Below are 20,787 nucleotides of genomic sequence, written 5' to 3'. Positions count from 1 at the left end.
AACTTGTTGAACCATGAACAATCATAAAATACATGAAAACGTCGTAAATTGTACTAAAGACATACATGTTATAGTTTAATAACATGTATGTTATTAAATACCACTGCCTCCACCACTGCCTCCACCGCTTCCTCAACCACTGCGAGTCCCTACTACCCTCCCTCCAACCCCCGCAACTGGCAGCCAGCTCTCCCACCAGTGTGGTGAGTGTTTTGTTTGTTCATTATTTGCTATTAAACTGCAGTATAAATAATGTAACTCCATTCATGACTGCATATTGGAATGGCTATTTGGACAGGTATTGGATGGTGACATCATGTGTTTACTCTTGAACACAGCAAAGAATCAAACATTTCTGCTACTGCTAATAACAACAATAGTAATAATAATAATAATAATAATAATAATAATAATAATAATAATAATAATAATAATAATAATAATAATAATAATAATAATAATAAATACGATAGAATTGAAGAAGGAAATTGTACAAAAATACGAGGGAGTGATTTACACATCGTCAGTTTGGCTTTGTTTATGCTGGAGTGAGCATTAGTCTCCGTGCTCTTCCAAACATTTCACAATAATTCATTGTGTTTGATGCTTGTAGATTGAGTGTGACTGGAGTGGTAGAGGCAGTGGTTGAGGCAGTGGGTGAGGCAATGGGTGCGGCAGTGGTTGAAGCAGTGGTTAAAGCAGTGGGTGAGGCATTGGGTGAGGCAGTGGGTGAGGCAGTGGGTGAGGCAGTGGGTGAGGCAGTGGGTGAGGCAGCGGTTGAGGCACTGGTAGAGGCAGCGGTTTAGGCAATGGTAGAGGCAGCAGTTGAGGCACTGGTAGTTAATAATATGTTATAAATAATAATAATACATATTATTAATAACATGTATGTTATTAAATACCACTGCCTCAACCACTGCCTCAACCACTGCCTCAACCACTGCCTCACCCATTGCCTCACCCACTGTCTCAACTGTTGCCTCGCCCACTGCCTCAACCACTGCCTCAATCACTGCCTCACCCACTGCCTCAACCACTGCCTCACCCACTGCCTCAACCACTGCCTCACCTGCTGCCTCAACCACTGGCTCACCTGCTGCCTCAACCACTACCTCACCCACTGCCTCAACCACTGTCTCACCCACTACCTCACCCACTGCCTCACCCACTCCCTCAACCGCTTCCTCAACCACTGCCTCTACCACTCCAGTCGCACTCAATCTACAAGCACCAAACATAATGAATTATTGTGAAATGTTTGGAAGAGCACGGAGACTAATGCTCACTCCAGCATAAACAAAGCCACACTGACCATGTGCCAATCACTCCCTCCTATTTTTGTACAATTTCCTTCTTCAATTCTGTCGTATTTATTATTATTATTATTATTATTATTATTATTATTATTACTATTGTTGTTATTAGCAGTAGCAGAAATGTTTGATTCTTTGCTGTGTTCAAGAGTAAACACATGATGTCACCATCCAATACCTGTCCGAATAGCCATTCCAATATGCAGTCATGGATGGGTTTACATTATTTATACTGTAGTTTAATAGCAAATAATGAACAAACAAAACACTCACCACACTGGTGGGAGGGCTGGCTGCCAGTTGCGGGGGTCGGAGGGAGGGTAGTAGGGACTCGCAGGTGGAGGGAAACTTAAATATGATTTGGCGGCTGGGAATTTGGAGGCTGGGAATTTGGCGGTTGGGAATTCGCGAATGTGTGAGGCCCGCGAAAGTTGAAAACGCGAATGTTGAGGGAGACCTGTACAGTCCTGTGACCTTGCAATAATAAAAAAAGATAATACTTTAATTTTGAATAACATATATGTAACAAGAAATGCTTAATATACTGCAATTGACCTTATAAATTTTTCTCACTAAAAAGCAGTGGCAATGGTACACTATATTTACAACTCAACAGTACCTCATCCAAACTCTTAGTGAGGTCTATATTTTGCAATGGCATGAAAGGTACAGTATACAGTGTCTTAGACTAAAAAATAAAACTTGAATGAACACTATGTACAAAATATATCACCTGGAGAAATAATCAGAATTAAATTTGCTATCCTCCAGATTAAATTATATTCATGGGCAAGTGCTACACCCATAAGAGTTGTACAGAGCCTGGGAAAATGGAGATAAATCAGATTTGATCCAAGGGTAGGATAGCTCCAATTCCTTGGATCAGTACCATTTCATCACCATCAAGGTACCTCCTCTTGAAGGGCTCCAGATTATAGACTTTGTACCAAAGGCAATTCTAATCACAGCTTCCAAATGCAGGGAAGATATCCATACACATTAGAAGAAAATAACTTGAGCTATAGGTCTCAAATTGTTGATGAAAATAATGGAATTTTAACAAGATACTTACTTTCATCTTGAAAACTGGTGCAACAAGCTATTGTGTTAACACAGAAAATAACAAAAAAAGGCACAATACCGTGACTGGAACGATACACAAATAACCCGCACATAAAAGAGAGAAGCTTACAACGACGTTTCGGTCCGACTTGGACCATTTACAAAGTGTGACTTGTGTGACTTTGTAAATGGTCCAAGTCGGACCGAAACGTCGTCGTAAGCTTCTCTCTTTTATGTGCGGGTTATTTGTGTAACACAAAAATGTACTACAAGTCTTTTCTATTTCACAACCACAATTCTTCCCTGACTATCTTATCTGCAAGTGAGTAGAACTGATGCATTAAATCCTCAAAGAATAAGGCCAATAAACCTATTAATACTTCATATAACTTAAACAGATAAAGATCTTCATAAAATATGACAAAGCAAAAGTTATACAGCATAATTATTAGCAGCAATACACAGATCTATACAAATAGCAAAATAAGTCCAGATGAGGCAATCGGTTTGTTGAAAAAAAATTATATATATTTATGATTCTGACAAGTTGTGTTTAAAGACAAATGAGAAAGCATTGAGGACATTATATTATGGATATGTTTCAGTCCTCTGACCTTGTTCACTCCAAACATACATGGGTCCTAAGTTCATATAGGAAAAGGTACATGTAAAACAAGCTGAACTTCAGTGAGATCAGGTGCGCTGAAAATTTTTGGTAACATTAAAAATAGGTTAGACAAAGTAAATGTGCGAGAAGGGATGTATTTGAGAAGGTACCTGCCCAGCAAGGGCTAGTAGGACTACTGCCAGTGCTCCTCCAATCTTGTGTTCATTTGATGGCTGTCCTGACTGGTAGGACTCCTTGCCAAATATCTATCCAAGCCCCTGGGCACCATTAGCCATGCTAGAAACATTCAGGAGACCTGTCTTGTATCTCAAGTGTCAAGATGACTTACGAAATCGTAATGACCTAGTTGGACGAATCTTATTGTGGCTAGCTGGTCTAGTGGCTAACGCGATGGGCTGGAGTTTTGAGACTCTCTGACCGCGGGTTCAATCCCGGCCGGGGTATGGTTTTTCTCAAGTGTCAACATTGGGAATAAACACACAGCTTTTTTTGATGGAACATCTCTCTCTTCCAACATTACTACTCCAATTGCCATTGATGTAGACAGACAGCTGATGACAATGACCTCCCTCTGCCCCAACAAAACTTCATCGATTTGATTGACCTGTAAGTCAATTTTAACTTATAGTATTTCGGCATGGTAATGGGTAGCCCCCTCAGCTCCATGCTAGCTAATATCATTATGCAGTGCCTGGAGGCAGAAAAGTTTCACACCACGATTCCAAGCACCATAACATATTTATCTTAATAGCCTGAGAAAAATAGTCTGCTCTCCCTCTTAGACATCCTTCTATGCAGAACACCTGACAGTGAAGCCCTCTCAAAGTGTACAGGAATCCCACTAACAAGGATAACCTCATATTCCTCACACTATGACACATGCAACAAGAGAAGAGAAGTAACTGGATTCATTAGAGAGTTCTTTGTATATCTAGTCCTGCTACCCCAGAGGAAGAATGTGTCCACTTTCTACAAACCTCCACATGTCTTTACTATACCACATATTCATCCATGACTGTAGAGTACAATCTGAGACTATCTTGAACACTACATCTTCAGATACTGTATTAATCATCAGTGTGGTGATGTGGCATACAACACCTTCAGAGCACTTAACAAGTAAAATATCAAAATGGCCACAATAGTAACCACCTCCACCAAAGATCTCATCAGAAAGTGAACCACTGCTAAGTTCCCAGTATCTAATGCTGGTGTCTTCACTATCCTGTATAGATACTGAAACAAGAAGTACATGGGGGAGACTGGTAGGAGTCTATCCATTTAGGATCAATGAACATTAATACAAGTGCAGCAGAGATGACCAAAATAATGCCACCATGATTCAGAGACACAAAGGAATATTTAATGAGGTGATCTGAAGTCCAGCTGGTCACCAGGGAGCAAGATGTAAGAAGACAACAGTGTTTAAAAGAATCCCTGATGATGGCAACAAATATGGTAGTGCAGAAAGCAGGTAATTATAACACATCTACCATGTTGGCACACATGCATCCAGAATGTGTATAAACCCATCAACCTCGGTACACAGCCATCAGAAAACACTGACCTAGTGGCCCTTACCAGGCAGGTTCTTCTCGAATACAACCCCTCTCACTCACATAACCTGTTTTTAAAGCTACCCAAGATTTTCAGCTCACCTAACTTTGCTAAAGTCCAGCTTACTCCACATGTACCTATATAAACCTATGTTTTTCATGACCCACGTATGCATGGAGTAAACAAGGTCCTCAGACCAGAACACAAAAAATAAAATGTCCTCAGTGTTTGCTCTTGCTTCTTTAACCACAAAAGAAGTTGGATTAATTTTGTCCTATTCCAGAGAACTTAAATCTAATATTTTATGAATTATACTACAAATTGTGCTACATAATAAGAGCATGTGCCTAATTCATTTAAATAATCTCAAAATCTAATTATCAAACTCTCAATACATAAGAGTGTTTAGTCAGATCACAACAACAGTTGATACAAACCCACAAGCTGTTGCTAACTTTATATTATCAGAGATTGTGTGAATGAACAATTACTTTTCTCTAATACCTGATATATTCAATTACAAGATCTATTTGCAGTACATTAGCAAAAGTTTTCATACAAGGCATGGTATGGTGTCCGTAGTGAACTTTATGAAATACAGACAAGGACAAAATGGAGGGTTACAGAGGGTAATAATCCTGCAATGAGAGAAAATATTTACCAGGAAGAAAATACAAAAACAGTTCAGAGCATTAGTTAGTACAGTAATTATTGTAATTGGTTTCTGCCTGTAAAAAAATTAATAGCTTTGCAAAAATTGAATTTATGTACAATAAAAAAAAACAGATCTACAGTACAACATTGTTGCAAAAATTTAATTTATGTACAATAAAAAAAACAGATCTACAGTACAACATTGTCAAAAGATATAAAACATAGTGAAAACTAACATAGTTCAGAACTTTTACTCAGAATGGAATGGAAGTTGGTATGTAAGGTTGTAGCATGGCACAGTAAACCATAAATTATAGATACAGCTTGCATTTCCAAACTTGGTCTTAAATTTGTTTTCATGGATATGCACTCTTTAAACACATCTATGGTCATAAAGGTACTGTTTACTTTCTACATCCTGCACATCCACCACATAAAACTGAGGCTGAGGTATCCAGTGGCAAGCTTTTAAATTTAAAAATAAATTACAGTAAACCTTTGGCATAATGGACTTCGGAAACAGAAATATAATCTGCTCTGCCATTCAATTCAGGAAACACGGACAAAGTCCGTAGGTTACAGATTTGTCCATTACTATTAATATTATGGCAGAACAATCTATTTTTTATTCACCACAATTACCATTACTGCCCACCCAGTACAGACCTGTGTACAGGCCATTTCATTTAACTGAGAAGACTTTGTGTGCAGTTTATAATGATTTGGCACTGAACATGTGTTCAGGAAATCTACTGCTGCTAAATTTCTTGGACCTCTGTGCTGCATTTATTACCACTGGTAATGGATTACTGATGAGTGATCTTTTTGACTGTGGCTTTAGCAATACTGTATTGTCATTTCTGAAATTGATTCTGATCAGTCATATCAATAGTAGTCAATTATTCTGTATCTGATCTGTCTTCTTGCCCTCATGGCATTCCTTATGGCTCTGTTCTTGGACTGGTATTGTTTACAGTTTATGTTAGTGGTTTAGCCATACTCTTGGATACCCATGAGGTTGACTGTCATTTTTATGCTGATAATTTACAAGTCTACATCAGGGTTCTAAATGTTGACAATAGAAAGTTTGTCTTAGTTCTCTATTACTGGATATTCAAACTTGGATGACAAGTACAAAACTGAAATTAAATGAGGGTAAGGCAGAGATTTTGATTGTCAGGGAAAACCTCAGGAGAGTAAAGACTGGAGATTTTTTGATGCCTTTGAGTGTGATACTGTCAGTTTACAGCATGTGGATCAGTTAGAAACCTGGATGTCTACCTGGATTCTTCATTATCATTTATTGGGCACATCAACCAACTTGTTAAATCTTACAATTTCCTATTCATAACCACTATGCAGTCAGAAAATATCTTCATAAGCAGAGTATCTTGTTCTTTATCCATGCATTTATTTCCTCTTGATTACTGGAAATTGTTTGTTTGTAGGTTTGCCTAGCAACTTGTTAAAAGACTTCAGTCTGTACTGAATCGTGCAAGTAGACTGATATTTCTTCTCCCAACTGGTGTTCCCACTAGTCCCTACTCGTATGAGCTACAGTGGTTCCTGATCAAGGCAAGAACTGAATTTGAATTCTGCTTATTAACATTTAGAGTTATGTTTAATGAGCCCAAGAATCTTGCTGACATTCTTGAACCTTTTTTACATCAGACTTAGGAATGTACCTGTCAGCTGCCATGAATCCTTTCAGGCTGAGCTTCATGCTGTCAAGGAGAGATCACTTGCAGAAAGTTTACTGATGTAGCTCCTAGATGGCTCAACAGATTAGAAGTGTCTGTCAAGAGTCAGGAATCTACTGATGCTTTCAAGTATTGGTTGAAAGTACGAGTATTGGTTGAAAGCACAAGTCTTGGTTGACAGCACATCTCTTCTCTAGAGTTTACGATCCTGGTGATCATACTGTCATTCTTGAATAAAATCATTAGTATTCATTCTTCATCGATGTTGTTGCATTTATGGCTTAATATGCAAGCCAAATTATTATTATTATTATTAAAATTGTTATTTTTTTGGGGTCACCCTGCCTCAGTGGGAGACAGCCAGCATGCTTAAAAAAAATTATTATTATTATTATTATTATTATTGTTATTCTTTCTTCTTTCAACACACCAGCCGTATCCCACCGAGGCGGGGTGGCCCAAAAAGAAAAACAAAAGTTTCTCTTTTTAAATTTAGTAATTTATACAGGAGAAGGAGTTACTAGCCCCTTGCTCCCGGCATTTTAGTCGCCTCTTACAACATGCATGGCTTACGGAGGAAGAATTCTGTTCCACTTCCCCATGGAGATAAGAGGAAATAAACAAGAACAAGAACTTGAAAGAAAATAGAAGAAAACCCAGAGGGGTGTGTATATATATGCTTGTACATGTATGTGTAGTGTGACCTAAGTGTAAGTAGAAGTAGCAAGACGTACCTGAAATCTTGCATGTTTACGAGACAGAAAAAAGACACCAGCAATCCTACCATCATGTAAAACAATTACAGGATTCCGATTTACACTCACTTGGCAGGACGGTAGTACCTCCCTGGGTGGTTGCTGTCTACCAACCCACTATCTACAATTATTATTACTATTATTATTATTATTATTATTATTATCATCAAGTGTTTACTATGGCTCCATGGAGAAGTGGAACAGAATTCTTCCTCCGTAAGCTATGCATATCGTAAGAGGCTACTAAAATGCTGGGAGCAAGGGGCTAGTAACTCCTTCTCTTGTATACATTACTAAAGTTCAAAAGAGAAACTTTTGTTTTTCTTTTTGGGCCGCCCTACTTAAGTGGGATACGGCAAGTTTGTTGAAAGAAGAAAGAAGTTTGTTATGGCTAGTTTCCCATGACTGATAAATTATCAGTGAACTCTACACCATTCAGAATTACTGTATTTTGGACCACTGAAGAAAATGTAAGCTACTTGTAATAATACATCAATGGGACATACTGATGAATTAATAAACTTTGAAAATTTGAAATACATTATAAAATTAGCAATAGCTACCTAAATTGAAAAACAAATAGCCCATAATAGTTCAATCAATATGTGTTACAGTCAGGTAATGAATATACAGTAGTATATAAGGTTACTTGAAGCAGTATACATGTATATATAAAATTTGCAAGATTAGTTTCCAAAATTTATCATGACACTTCAATGGTACTTAGCATTGATCTTCCCTGAATTTTATGTCTTTTATACTTTAAACCCAAGTCTTTTTTACACACCTCCTCTTTGGAAATTTTTTTTTATACCAACTTTCCATCAATTTCTATAAGAATAACAACAAATACAGTGCATCATAACACCTTATTGCAATTCTTTATACCTTAACTTAGGGTTTGATTTATGCAAGTGCTAACATCATATTTTTTATCTCTGTCTCCTCAAAACTCCTTTCTAGTCTTGTCTTTCCTATTTTAAGATGCAGTGTTTTGTCCTAACTGGCATTATGCACAGGTAAATTACTTACACCTTCTCACAATAAGTTAGTCATCCTCTTAAATTTCTCTTCTTATAATCTGAATTTTACACACTATTCTTTCCATCAAATTTATTTTACTAAGAATATTACTTTATCTTGTCATATACCTCACCCTTGATTATTGCAAAATTCTCTCGATAACAACATACAAAGTCTTTTTTGATAACACATTATAATCACATCATTAGATAATACTCCATAAATCAAATTCTTTTTAGTATTTTTTCATAGCTTAAAAGTCTATCTAAATATATAAATGACACCTTTTGCCCTTGTCTCTACAGTATTACCAACTCTAGCATTTCACCTCATACAAAAAATTCTACCTTTTCATTCACTCTCCGGTGCCAATGACGGCCCTTGACTCCTGCATCATAAACATAGCTTTTTCAAGTGCTGTGAGGAAGGCAAAAGCAGAGGCACTTGCATCTGGAGGAGCTGCCAGACTAACCTCCTTCTCTTCTTCTCCAGCCAAGCAGTACTGCACTGTGAGAGATGATACCAAGCAATTGCCAGACACATTCTGTGGAGATCAATAATGCAGGTACTGTACCACAATACTGCTTAAAGAAAAGTGGAGGCAAAACAACATCAAAGTTAATATATACTACAAGACACAGGATGCACAAAATATTTACACAAATAAAATTTGAATAAAAACACTAACTCAGTCATACATCAATAGGATTACATGCTTTTAAACCACGTACGTTTTTAATTTTCCTTTCATATATATGTATTTTCTAAAATTTCTTCATAAACATTAACCCTTTCACTGTCGGCCCTGTAATATTACAGCTTGCAAGCCAGTGTCGGTTCTGTAATATTATGCCAAAACTCTAGTGGCTTAAAATCTTGCGGGAGAAAGTTGGTAGGTCTACATATGAGAAAATGGCTCTGAGTGCTTAGTGTGCGCAGTATAAAAAAAACCTGCAGTATGCAGTGCATGATGAGAAAAAAAAACTCCGACCGTGTTTTTGGTTTAAAACAGCGACTTTGCGGTGTATTTTCGTATGGTATTTATGGTTGTATACTTGTTTTCTTGGTCTCATTTGATAGAAGGGAAGACATATTACACAAACAGAGATGATTTTGAATGGTTTTCGAACTAAAAGTACAATACCTTGAAACTGAGCTCAAAATAGTGGATTATTATTATTATAATCAAAAAGAAGCGCTAAGCCACAAGGACTATACAGCTCAAAATAGTGGAAACGTTCAATTTTTGCCAATGTTCATGAGTAAACAAATCATGCCACACGTCCAATACACTTCAACTGGTGGGTCTAACATGCTTTCGCAAATGTGCTGATATTATTTTTACCATTTTTACAATAATGCAGTAGTCTGCATAACAGTAAATCTTCTATTTTTTGTTTGAATAAAAATTCAAAATGGAAAGCAAGCATAATATAAGAGGGGCCTGGAGATGTGACTAATGAACAGAGAAAATGTTATTTAAGTGCTAGAAATGTCTGCATTGTTTATTCTGGCCCCTATTTTGTAACTGGCCTTACTTGAATTGTGTATGAAATTGGCCAAATTACCAATTTCTGATCACTTTATTGGGTAGTTGAATCAGTAAATGGGCAGTTTCTTGTACTCAATCAATAGAATAAATGGAGTTCTAGCAAAATAGCTATGAGTTTAGTGGACTAGAACAATAGAACTGGCTAAAATAAGGCTCAAAGTGGGCAAAATTCCTGATGCGTATATATCGCCAAGACCACTAACTTTGCGAGAGTATAATTCCATATGTTTTCCATCAAATTTCATACTTTTGGTGTCATTACCATTGGGAAAAGACTATCATTTCATAAGAAAAAATATACTATATACATTTTTTTAAATTCTTCGACACTGAGAGCAAGTTTGTGAGCAGGGGTCTTGACAGTGAAAAGGTTAATAAATCATACTATTTTTGGCATAATATTTTTTTGTGCAAAAAGAATTGACAAAATCCTTTACTGTACTAAAATGCAACTTGAGTGAGCTAGAGAAGTACATCAACTTTTCTATAGTTATTGTTTACGAGGAAGGAGAAGTATGCAATATAAGTTATCTAGGTCCACTTAGCAAAAATAATCTGTTATTATAAACACTGCATGCAGTAAACTGTGATCTGAAGAAAGAATAAAACAAAGAAGACAGATTCAATTATATTACTACTGAATTCATGTGGGTTGTGCTAAAGCCGTAGGGGTCATACAGCACATGAGGGAATGAGAAACAATCAGGTTTAATCCAAGGGCAAGATCAGGTCCACTTCCTTGGATGAAGAGCTTCTCAATGGCATCAAGACAAGACTGAACTCTAGACGACAAAGATCCTATTCTTGAACCTTAAGAAGTGCTTTAGAGAAACTCTAAATTATTCCAGTATGAAATAGATTGCATTTATTAAGATTTCAAAATACACTTTATTCTTATCTTATTTATTATATGGTTCTCTTCTATTTGATTTAACTTCAATCTTGCCTCTTTAATGTAGGTAATTATGGTCAAAGTGAAGAATTTGAAAAGCAAGTAAAAAAGGCAAAAGACATGACCACAAATACTAATATAAGCCCAAAGTTTAAAGAAGACAGCAAACAGTCTCATAATAGTAAAAGATGCAACTGAAACAGAACTATCTTAGTTAGCAGAAACAAATGACCATTTTTTTTATACACTAACATGTGCTCATCACTCGTTTCAGTAATTTATAGAGTCCTTGAAAAGGTTGGAAGGAAGGGGTAAGGGAGGTTTTGTGGGCGAGGGGCTTGGACTTCCAGCAGGCGTGCATGAGTGTGTTCGATAGGAGTGAATGGAGACGAATGGTATTTGGGACCTGACGATCTATTGGAGTGTGAGCAGGGTAATATTTAGTGAAGGCATAGGCAATGGGGTCAAAGAGGTATGGGGTAGGTTTAAAAATGTAGTGTTAGAGTGTTCAGCAGAAGTTTGTGGTTACAGAAAAGTGGGTGCGGGAGGGAAGAGGAGCGATTGGTGGAATGATGATGTAGAGAGAGTAGTAAGGGAGAAAAAGTTAGCATATGAGAAGTTTTTACAAAGTAGAAGTGATGCAAGGAGGGAAGAGTATATGGAGAAAAAGAGAGAGGTTAAGAGAGTGGTGAAGCAATGTAAAAAGAGAGCAAATGAGAGAGTGGGTGAGATGTTATCAACAGATTTTGTTGAAAATAAGAAAAAGTTTTGGAGTGAGATTAACAAGTTGATGAAGCTTAGAGAACAAATGGATTTGTCAGTTAAAAATAGGAGAGGAGAGTTATTAAATGGAGAGTTAGAGGTATTGGGAAGATGGAGGGAATATTTTGAGGAATTGTTAAATGTTGATGAAGATAGGGAAGCTGTGATTTCATGTATAGGGCAAGGAGGAATAACATCTTGTAGGAGAGAGGAAGAGTCAGTTGTGAGTGTGAGGGAAGTTCGTGAGGCAGTAGGTAAAATGAAAGGGGGTAAGGCAGCTGGGATTGATGGGATAAAGATAGAAATGTTAAAAGCAGGTGAGGATATAGTTTTGGAGTGGTTGGTGCTATTATTTAATAAATGTATGGAAGAGGGTAAGGTATCTAGGGATTGGCAGAGAGCATGCATAGTTCCTTTGTATAAAGGCAAAGGGGACAAAAGAGAGTGCAAAAATTATAGGGGGATAAGTCTGTTGAGTATACCTGGTAAAGTGTATGGTAGAGTTATTATTGAAAGAATTAAGAGTAAGACGGAGAATAGGATAGCAGATGAATAAGGAGGCTTTAGGAAAGGTAGGGGGTGTGTGGACCAGGTGTTTACAGTGAAACATATAAGTGAACAGTATGGATAGGGGGCAATGTGGCAGATGTTGCAGGTAGATAAGAGGATAGTGAGGCTAAAGAGGTTTTTGTGGCATTTATGGATTTGGAAAAGGCATATGACAGGGTGGATAGGGGGCAATGTGGCAGATGTTGCAGGTGTATGGTATAAGAGGTAGGTTACTGAAAGCAGTGAAGAGTTTTTACGAGGATAGTGAGGCTCAAGTTAGAGTATGTAGGAAAGAGGGAGATTATTTCCCAGTAAAAGTAGGCCTTAGACAGGGATGTGTGATGTCACCGTGGTTATTTAATATATTTATAGATGGGGTAGTAAGAGAAGTAAATGTGAGGGTCTTGGCAAGAGGCATGGAGTTAAAAGATAAAGAATCACATATAAAGTGGGAGTTGTCACAGTTGCTCTTTGCTGATGACACTGTGCTCTTGGGAGATTCTGAAGAGAAGTTGCAGAGGTTGGTGGATGAATTTGGTAGGGTATGTAAAAGAAGAAAATTAAAAGTGAATACAGGAAAGAGTAAGGTTATGAGGATAACAAAAAGATTAGGTGATGAAAGATTGGATATCAGATTGGAGGGAGAGAGTATGGAGGAGGTGAATGTATTCAGATATTTGGGGGTGGACGTGTCAGCGGATGGGTCTATGAAAGATGAGGTGAATCATAGAATTGATGAGGGGAAAAGGGTGAGCGGTATACTTAGGAGTCTGTGGAGACAAAGAACTTTGTCCCTGGAGGCAAAGAGGGGAATGTATGAGAGTATAGTTTTACCAACGCTCTTATATGGGTGTGAAGCATGGGTGATGAATGTTGCAGCGAGGAGAAGGCTGGAGGCAGTGGAGATGTCATGTCTGAGGGCAATGTGTGGTGTGAATATAATGCAGAGAATTCATAGTTTGGAAGTTAGGAGGAGGTGCGGGATTGCCAAAACTGTTGTCCAGAGGGCTGAGTAAGGGTTGTTGAGGTGGTTCGAACATGTAGAGAGAATGGAGCGAAACAGAATGACTTCAAGAGTGTATCAGTCTGTAGTGGAAGGAAGGCAGGGTAGGGGTCAGCCTAGGAAAGGTTGGAGGGAGGGGGTAAAGGAGGTTTTGTGTGCGAGGGGCTTGGACTTCCAGCGGGCATACGTGAGCGTGTTTGATAGGAGTGAATGGAGACAAATGGTTTTTAATACTTGACGTGCTGTTGGAGTGTGAGCAAAGTAACATTTACGAAGGGATTCAGGGAAACCGGCAGGCCGGACTTGAGTCCTGGAGATGGGAAGTACAGTGCCTGCACTCTGAAGGAGGGGTGTTAATGTTGCAGTTTAAAAACTGTACTGTAAAGCACCCTTCTGGCAAGACAGTGATGGAGTGAATGATGGTGAAAGTTTTTCTTTTTCGGGCCACCCTGCCTTAGTGGGAATCGGCCAGTGTGCTAATAAAAAAAATAAATAATAATTCAGGGAAACCAGTTATTTTTATATAGCCAGACTTGAGTCCTGGAATTGGGAAGTACAATGCCTGCACTATAAAGGAGGGGTTCGGGATATTAGCAGTTTGGAGGGATATGTTGTGTATCTTTGTACGTATATGCTTCTAAACTGTTGTGTTCTGAGCACCTCTGCAAAAACAGTGATTATGTGTGAGGTGAAAGTGTTGAATGATGAAAGTATTTTCTTTTTGGGGATTTTTCTTTCTTTTTGGGTCACCCTGCCTCTGTGGGAGACGGCTGACTTGTTAAAAAAAAGAAAAAAAAATGCCTTTCTCTATGACACAGTGACAAAAACTTCTTGTAAACAGCAGATATAATGACCTAATGTAATCTGTAGTTAGATGCCTCACCTGGTCGCGGTCACCCACTTGGATACCCGTAATTCGGTGCATGGGTATAGACAGGGGTAGAGCAGAGTCATTGTAGGGTCCAGAGACAACAAAGAATCGTTGGTCAGGCGACAGATGGCACTGCACTAAATCCATTGCAGAATCACTTGCCATGCACAGTATGGCTCCTGAGAACAAACTAATCATGTAGTACTATAAGACTAAGTTACGTTCAAGGAAAAATACTGTCACACTCAAGTTTACAAAAATCATATCACTATGTACGTTTTTATCTACTTCACATGATGCCAAATACTCATTAACTGTGGGATGCTCAGTGTGCAAAAATGTTTAACATAACATATTGAAAAACAAGAACTAAAGCAATAATGATGGAAAATAATGCGATTTCCAGCAATAATAAAGAAAATGTCCAAATCGGTAATTTTCCCTTAACGATCAAAAAAGAAAGTGAACCATCTCCATTTTTTATATAATGTTTGGTGAAGAATATTGAATAAATTGCCACAAATTTAGTTATTTTGAAATATGTTCCACATCAAACTACATACTGACTGGACTAACTGCACACACTAAACTAGTCCATGAATTATTACTATTATTACAGTCATAGAGAAGTGACAAGCCCATAAGGGTCAGACAGTGCCTGGGAAATGAGAAGAAATCAGGTTTGATCAAAGGGAGGAAATGGTAACTTAATTTCTTGGAAAAAGAGCCCTTCACAAGCATTAAGGCAACCCCTCTGAAGGGCCTAATCCATTAAGTGGGGCTAAGAAACCACTTCAAGGACACAGTACAGTCATCATTTATGCATTATTTTTTGACACCTCTTTCAAATCATAACATTACCTCCACCTGTCTTTGCTGTGTTTGCCCTTTTTCCTTGCACATTCAGTCTATCATAGTGACTGACTGGTTCACTCAATTTTCCTTTGTACATATACAATAGAGGCAATATTAAAAAGTTAAATGCACAATAAATATTGAAACTGAGACAACCAGAATACAATTCTCCTGTAGCTAAAATACACCCATTCACACTACTCTTTCATTCTCCACGTGTATATTTTTACATACACAGGCATCTCAACTGATGAAGACAAAGAATTATAAACATTAAGAAGACTGCAGTATCAATGATTACCATAATTATAACAAGTACAAACATGCTCACCAGTGAACAGAGCCTTGAGGTCTTTATTGTAAAAGATGTTTTCTCTTAACGTTGTCTCTGCACATGGTGTACACACCCGTACTGGGTCAAGAAAGCACATTCTTGGCAAAGCAATACGAGTCTCGCAGCAGGAAGCACAACAGACTCGTCCACACCGACGACAGTGATGCTGTTAAATCAAGAGGCTTGATTACCATAGTTTCAACTCTGTTACAAAATTCAAGACTGAAACATTTTGATGGGTTAACAGAACTACAATACAGGTGACTACCCTGTGATGTAATTTCTTAAAAGAATATGTAGGAGTGCTGAAAAGTTGATAAAGATAAACTGTATAAAGAAATGCTGAAAGAGAAATTAAGTAAAGTGCTCAGAGGTGCATGTCGTAGCAATGAATGGCCTCTGTGTTCAGTGCTTTTCATGATAATAAAAATGACGGTTAAGAATGAAATAAGCATTGAGATTCTGTGGGAATTTAGCTAATGATGTTAGCCACCAAGGGAAAAATTGGTGGCAAAAGTTTGATGAAATGAGCAAAGCAAGAGATTTTTTTACTTTGAAGTAAATTAGAATGGAGTGAATAATGAAGATAAAAAAAATCAAGAAACAAAGAAAGAGGAGAGTAGGCAGGTGGAACAAATGGGTCATGAAAAACTCAGAAAGTATACCATATAAGATTTTAATTCAATCACCAGGAGCATACTAAGAATAAAATGAAAATTGAAAAGTGTTACACTCTATGCCTAATATGGAAAAATTACTTATGTAACTGATACTATGCTGCATATTATACTTTATAATAACAAAAACTTCTGCCAAATGACTGCAATATTTGAGAAAAATCAGCTAACTTTCTTATGGCTAACCATCTCACTGTACTACCCTCTCAATTAAACTTTTTACAATACAATATAAACTCAGGAAAAAGTATTGTACTCCACTTACCCTTCTCTTTAAAAAGTCAAACTTTTCTTTGCAATCCATGCATGTCGGACTCTGAAAGAAACATGGTACATTGTTGGTAAAATATGTTGTATTGCATCTACAGAAAAACTACTCACAGAAAATGAACACACTAGGATAATGTATTATAAAGGGGGAAAAATACTTAGAAGTTGCATCAAAATATTAAAAAGGAGTGAAATAGCACACAATACCCAACATCATTAAACAGGTGATTATAATTATTATTACACTCATAACAAAGTGCTAAACCTGTAAGGGTCATACAGCATTTAACCCTTTGACTGTTTTGGTCGTATATATACGTCTTACGAGGTACCGTGTTTGACATACATATACTCATAAATTCTAGCAGCTTCAAATCATGCAGGAGAAAGCTGGTAGGCCCATATGTGAGAGAATGGGTCTGTGTGGTCAGTGTGCACCATATAAAAAAAATCCTGAAGCACGCAGTGCATAATGAGAAAAAAACTCCGACCGTTTTTTTTAATTAAAATGCCGACTTTGTGGTCTATTTTCGTATAGTATTTATGGTTGTATTCTCGTTTTCTTGGTCTCATTTGATAGAATGGAAAACATATTATAAAAACAGAGGTGATTTTGATTGGTTTTACTATAAAAAGAACCTGGAAATGGAGCTCAAAATAGGGGAAATGTTTGATTGTTGCCGATATTCAAAAGTAAACAAATGACGTCATTGTCCAATAAATGTCCAACTAATATGCAGTCATGAATGGGTTGACATTATCTGTACAATTATTACAGTATTGCAGTACTCTGCATAACAGTAAATCTTCTACTTTTTGTTTGAATAAAAATTCAAAATAGAAAGCAAGAGTAATATCAGAGGGGCCTGGAGATGTGACTGATGAACAAAGGAAATGTTATTTTAGAGCCAGGAATGTCTGCATTGTTCATTCTGGACCTTATTTTGAAATTGTCATATTTTTTAATTTTCGTGAAATTGGCCAAATTGCAAATTTCTGACCACATTATTGGGTAGCTGAATTCAGTAAATGGGCAGTTTCTTGTACTCAATCGATAGAAAAAACGGACTTCTAACGAAATAGCTATGAGTTTCGTTGACTGGAACAATGGAATTAGCCGAAAATAGGGCTCAAAGTGGGCGAAATTGCCAATTTGTAAATATCGCCAGGGTCGCTAACTTTGCGAGAGCGTAATTCCGTCAGTTTTCCATCAAATTTCGTTTTTTTTGGTGTCATTACAATCGTGAAAAGATTCTCTATAATTTCATATGAAAAAATAATTTTTTTTTTTGAAATTTTGCGACACCAGGAGACACCTCAGGATTGGGGGTTGTGACAGTCAAGGGGTTAAACATCTAAGAGATCCTTGATACCTACTCCCAGAAATAACAAGTGGCTCAATACTATACACCAAGCAATCATTATGACTGAGAAGTACAGTAGTACATCAGAAATACTATTGAATCACCTATAGGCTAAGTATATTTTTATTTAGGTGTTGCATACACACCTAATATACAAATTTTTTACAATGAACTTTAAAGAATTGACACAGAAAATAATACATTATGTAAAATTACCCTAAGATAATCCATATACCTGCTTTCTCTTTGTCTTTGAAGAGTTTCAAGAGTTTCTCTACTCTCTGAGCCGGGCCATGGGCCAGGCTCGTCCGGTGCTGGCCTGGTCAACCAGGCTGTTGCTGCTGGAGACCCCTGCCCCACATATCCATCACAGCCTGGTTGATCTGGCACGTGGTGAAGATACTTGTCCAATTTCCTCTTGAAGGCTTCTACACTTGTTCCAGCCGTATTTTGGATATCTTCTGGTAAAATGTTGAATAGCCTGGGACCCTGGATGTTGATACAGTGTTCCCTTAGTGTCCCCACTGCACCCCTGCTTGGCCAATTAGGTTAAACATTGATGGGTTTGGTCAGTAACTGGGTCCAAAAAATTATGGAATCTAATTTCAAGTAGCATTTGTCAAAGTTGTTCACAGATGATACACTGATACTGAGACTTGGAAGAGAAGATGCAGAGATTGGCAGAGGAGTTTGGAAAGTTATGCAAAAGATAGTACAAACTTCACTCACTCACTCAATCACACACACACACACACACACACACACACACACACACACACACACACACACACACACACACACACACACACACACACATACACGCACAAGGAATCATTCGAGACTGTATGCACTGTGTACGTCAGGCCCATACTGGAGTATGCAGTACCAGTTTGGAACCCACACCTGGTCAAACACATTAAGAATTTAGAGAAAGTGCAAAGGTTTGCAACAAGGCTGGTTTCAGAGGTAAGGGGAATGTCCTATGAAGAAAGGTTAAGAGAAATCGGTCTGATGACACTGGAGGACAGGAGGGTCAGGGGAGACATGATAATGACAAACAAAGTACTGCGTGGAATAGACAAGGTGGACAGAGACAGGATGTTCCAGAGATGGGACACAGAAACAAGGGGTCACAATTGGAAGCTGAAGACTCAGATGAGTCAAAGGGATGTTAGGAAGTATTTCTTCAGCCATAGAATTGTTAGGAAGTGGAACAGTCTGGCAAATGATGTAGTGGAAGCGGGAACCATACATAGTTTTAAGACGAGGTATGATAAAGCTCATGGAGCAGGGAGAGGGAGGACTTAGTAGTGCTCAGCAAAGAGGCAGGGCCAGGAGCTGAGTCTCGACCCCTGGAACCCCAATTAGGTGAGTATGTACGTACACACACGCACACGCACACACACACACACACACACACACACACACACACACACGCACACGCACACACACACACACACACAGGTTTAATAAAGCTCATGGAGCAGGGAGAGAGAGGATCTAGTAGCAAACAGTGAAGAGGCGGGGCCAGGAGCTATGAATCGACTCCTGCAACCACAAATAGGTGAATACAAATAGGTAAGTACACACACACACACACAGATCCAGCTTAAATACAAAGATTGTTCCTAAAAAACTGAATTTGTTTACATATTCATTCCAACCAAGTCTGACACTATATTCCCTACAACTTTTGAGTAAACAAGTCCTCTGGATCACTTACCTACAAACTGTGTCAGTAGTGAAGAACAGATCGAGATCCTCCCAATATACAGAACATGATGCTGTATTACAAGGTTATCCAGAGGATGAAATATAACTCACTAAGGCAACAACAGTCATGTGTTTGACTTTGTTGGGTAACCCTAGTTGAAATGCAAATAATATTTTACATAACACCTGTGTTCCCTCATCACAACAACAACAAAAAATGTATATTATGCATATAATACGCCTAAAAACATATTAATATCCAATAAAGACACTTAGCAATGTAAGAATATGGTACCTCTACAGTATTTAGAAAATAAACAGCATTAGTAGCTTGCAACTTTGGAAATTTATACGAAAAAAAAGAAAAATCTTGAAAGGGCAAAGGATGTAAAGGCTCGACCCTGTCAAGGACTTCTGTCTACGTCACAACACTTGTCAAGAAAATTGTCAAATTCCTAGCTGACAAAAACTCGTCAAACCATCACTACTATTATAATCCCTCGTGTAGATCACTATATCCATTATAACGAGCCAAATCAGTGTTGAAACCACTCCTAACAATAAAATAAAACACCTATACATCAGGGTGTACATCTGAAACTCGGAGTTCCCGTGTCATAACCCCTTAAACAACGACATTTCTTTGCTCAAACTCTTACCAGCTTATCAGGTATCCACTCAGGTTCTCTCAACTCAAATGGACTTTTGTCGAAATCATTCAAAGGCACAATTCTCAGCCCTGATTTCGAGCGGACGAGCCTCTTGCCTGTTGTTGTTGTGTTGGCCATGTTTGTTTACCTTCTGTTTCACTCTGCTGGGCTAACAACTTCTCTCATTATATTATATATTATATTACATTATATTATATTATATTATATTATATTATATTATATTATATTATATTATATTATATTATATTATATTATATTATATTATATTATATTATATTATATTATATTATATTGTATTATATTGTATTAATTATTTATTATCTTATAAATTAAGTAGTTACAGCGGTTAGGTGTGCAGTTTATTTGGTTGCAGCTTTGGTGTAAATATAATGTAATTTCGTAGAATTGCTTATTCTGAGAATGCCACTTGTTATGTAAGTTTATTTAGGCAATGGTTCACATAAGTACAATTATGATATATAGTGTATATTACCTAGAATAACCCAAAAAACGTCAGACAAAGTGATTTATTTCCATTGGGGTCCTTATAAGTTTATTTAGGTACAGGCCTACATATATAAG

The 20,787-nt window shown here is 37.5% G+C and overlaps 1 protein-coding gene across 2 annotated transcripts; it reads right to left on the bottom strand.

The window, feature by feature from the left end:
- Positions 1 to 1,406: 1,406 nt before the first annotated feature.
- On the bottom strand, positions 1,407 to 20,338 carry LOC128686795 (zinc finger FYVE domain-containing protein 21). 2 transcript variants are annotated; one of them, XM_053773880.2, is made up of 5 exons: positions 20,194 to 20,338; positions 16,453 to 16,503; positions 15,508 to 15,676; positions 14,334 to 14,500; positions 1,407 to 9,236 (listed from the first exon to the last, which is right to left on the bottom strand). In XM_053773880.2, exons 1-5 carry the CDS (start codon positions 20,320 to 20,322, stop codon positions 9,048 to 9,050), a joined length of 705 nt encoding a protein of 234 aa, XP_053629855.1. In that variant the 5' UTR covers positions 20,323 to 20,338; the 3' UTR covers positions 1,407 to 9,047. The 2 variants fall into 2 exon arrangements, with proteins under 2 accessions (XP_053629855.1, XP_053629865.1); XM_053773890.2 differs by having other exon boundaries at positions 1,407 to 9,199.
- Between the last annotated feature and the right edge of the window lie 449 nt (positions 20,339 to 20,787).

This window comes from Cherax quadricarinatus, chromosome 1 (genome assembly GCF_038502225.1).
Source record: "Cherax quadricarinatus isolate ZL_2023a chromosome 1, ASM3850222v1, whole genome shotgun sequence".
In the NCBI taxonomy this organism is placed as follows: domain Eukaryota; kingdom Metazoa; phylum Arthropoda; class Malacostraca; order Decapoda; family Parastacidae; genus Cherax; species Cherax quadricarinatus.
This window is presented reverse-complemented; position numbering and strand designations above follow the sequence as displayed.